This window comes from Bacillus rossius, chromosome 7 (genome assembly GCF_032445375.1).
Source record: "Bacillus rossius redtenbacheri isolate Brsri chromosome 7, Brsri_v3, whole genome shotgun sequence".
NCBI classification, from domain to species: domain Eukaryota; kingdom Metazoa; phylum Arthropoda; class Insecta; order Phasmatodea; family Bacillidae; genus Bacillus; species Bacillus rossius.
The window spans coordinates 67,969,034-67,971,727 of record NC_086335.1 but is presented as its reverse complement, the minus strand read 5'-3'; the positions used below and the strand labels follow the sequence as shown (position 1 = coordinate 67,971,727).

The 2,694-nt window shown below is 37.0% G+C and overlaps 1 protein-coding gene across 2 annotated transcripts in view; it reads right to left on the bottom strand.

Annotated features, from left to right (window-relative positions):
- LOC134534282 (ubiquitin carboxyl-terminal hydrolase 36) overlaps positions 1-2,694 on the bottom strand; it is a 36,049-nt gene that overhangs the window by 3,818 nt on the left and 29,537 nt on the right. For both annotated transcript variants that reach the window (XM_063372593.1, XM_063372594.1), the window contains one exon: positions 252-1,813. In XM_063372593.1, the coding sequence (XP_063228663.1) occupies positions 1,609-1,813 (205 nt within the window). In that variant the 3' untranslated portion in view covers positions 252-1,608. The remainder of the gene's footprint in view (positions 1-251; positions 1,814-2,694) is intronic.

Genomic DNA, 2,694 nt, shown 5'->3' with positions numbered 1-2,694 from the left:
CTGCCGCAAGAGCACACACGTCACTTCACCCCGCTCACGCCACGCGACTTTCCGTTTGCATAAATTGTACTCTGCAACGCCGGATCGAGCCCTTGGTTCTTTCGATACAGTCGCTTAATAGGAGTTGCGTTTTTAAGAGTGTTTATTATCATAATAATTTTTTTTTTAAATTTTGGGCGCTTTTCCAGACGCTAGGAGGCCCGGTACTGTGTGCTAAGTGGACACTCCGGGCAGACGGAGGCGGCACTCACCCTGCCGCGGTCCAGGTCCTCGTCGTAGCGGCACTCGTAGCTCCTCTTGCGCTCGTCTCGCCGCTCGTCAGCCACCTCCCGCTCGAGGTGCGTTCGTCCGCCCGACCAGCTGCTCACTGCCGTGCAAGCAACCACGTGTCGAACCACTGCACGCTCTTTAAACCATAGTTTTCCAACACCAAAATTAACTCAACAGACTAAAACATTAGGTACCAACTGGTCGAGAGGTACAGTAAATGCTGGAGCGATAAAAACTTAAATACACCGTAAATTGTGATAAAACTGAAATAAATCCGAAAAGCATGTCAAAACACAGGATTCGTAACACCAAAATGTAAGTTAATTCACCAGACAGAACCAAAATTCAAGTTCTATCATAGAATTAAGTAGCATTTAACAGAAACTTAATTAAAATCATAAAAAAAAATAATCTTTTAATGTCTGAAATTCAAGGAATGTCATTATTTCCGGACAAAAAAAAATTACCTAGCATGGATCAGAAAAATTAATTTTATTTGTTTTACTGTCTAACTCTTCGTGAACCACTTTTAAATAACAAATTATTCCAAATACATGACATTATAAACAACCAAAAGTTTAAAATTATTACTGAAAAAATTAATTCTAATCAGTTTGAATAAACACATAAAAAAATTGATGTGTTAAACTCCGGAACAGAATTAATACATCAAACAAATATTCTAATTTTGTGTTTAATCTCAATTTAGATGACCTCATTTAATTGGAAAAAAATATAACCAAACAAAAATATTATTTTGTATCAACTTAAAATTAACTAATCAAAACTATGACTCAAATGCATAATGGAACTAACGTAGCATACCTATAACTATCTTTGTAATACACACTAACTACTAAAGAGTGTGGGTTATAAAATATAGTTCACTTTGCATGACACATAGTGCGCACGCGAAATGCAATCTGCAAGCAAGCTGAAAATGATAATAGAATACATGCGCTTCAAACTAACCAAACATGACGTCAACCAGTACTACATAGAGGCAAAAGTGTAATTTTCAAACAAATAATTTATTTCTTAATTAAAAAACGTTTTTATTTAGAAAACAAAATTTTTGGGAAACTTTTCAACATGAGAAATAATAATGTACATTGCATATATTATGGGAAATCTATGGGAAAGCTAGGAAATTGTACAGAAATAGGTATATAAAATTAGTAAAATAGTACAAACTGTATAAATTATATTAAAATTTAAATACAAGTTGGCAGCTTTGAATGGGCATGAAGGTAACAAGGTGGTATCGGAGTTACGAGAAGAGTCCTGTCAAGAAATGAGATTGGCCCTGGAGAAACCCACGAGCAACAGCAACCCCGACTACTTGCCATTGGTCCCATAACCCCGATGGGACAGTTTCGCTAAGAAGTCCGCTGCGCTGGACTTGTACATGCCGTTCCAACAAAGTCCGTTCTTCTGCTCCCCGTTTTCCACGGGGGCTGCGTTCGTCTTCTCCACCCACTCATAGCTGTCCTTCCGGCCGGTCTCGGGCGTCAACGCATTGCCATTCACGTGCTCTTTATGTCTGCACAACACACGGAGAAATAAACACATGATGGCTGCTGCAGAGCTGGGCAAAACTAAGGTCACGTATGCCGTGCACAAGCCTCCACAAGTACACACACAAAAAAATTTCTGACTTGCTAATGTTAAGAGGTTTTACACAATCACGCGGCATACTCCACATTACATATCATTTGAAGCTATTAGCATATGTACACTTGTCTCAACACAAAACCACCAACGACTATAAAATTATGCTATACAAACTCGTGACACATGAAGCAAGGCAAATTCTTGCAACATGACAAAACGTATGTTACCATGTTCTCTTAAGAGCAGCATATCTGTCGCATCATGTCAAAAACCAAAGCTGCAAAATGGAGTTAAAAATATTAGATATCCAACGAATAAGATCACAATGTTGCACTGTATAATCACTGCAGTACTTCTTTGTTGCTTTGCTGTGCACCTTACATGCATGCCTGTCTTAAAAGAAAATCTGTAGTGCAAAGAACACTAACAATAAACAAACACTTAGACATGTTATTAACATGTTCAGCGCACAATTTTTGATGGCAATTATTCAACACCTGCCAACATGGTTTAAGTAGACATTTCTTGTATGCAAGCAGTGTGCCTTGTGCAAACAAACACATACACCAGCAGTAGGCCTGTGTGAATATCAGATTTTTAGGTAGAATCAAATATGAATATTGAATTCAAATTATAAAAAATAGAAATAAAATTAGAATCCCATTAAAATAATTTTTTCACATCATGTAAAAATACTTATGGAAAGAAAAAGTAATATTGTATTGTAGTGTAGTGACTCCTATGAAATCAGATAAATAATACTAAACTGAAAGGTAGGGTAAGTTAAGTCAGATGTAATAATTAAATGTA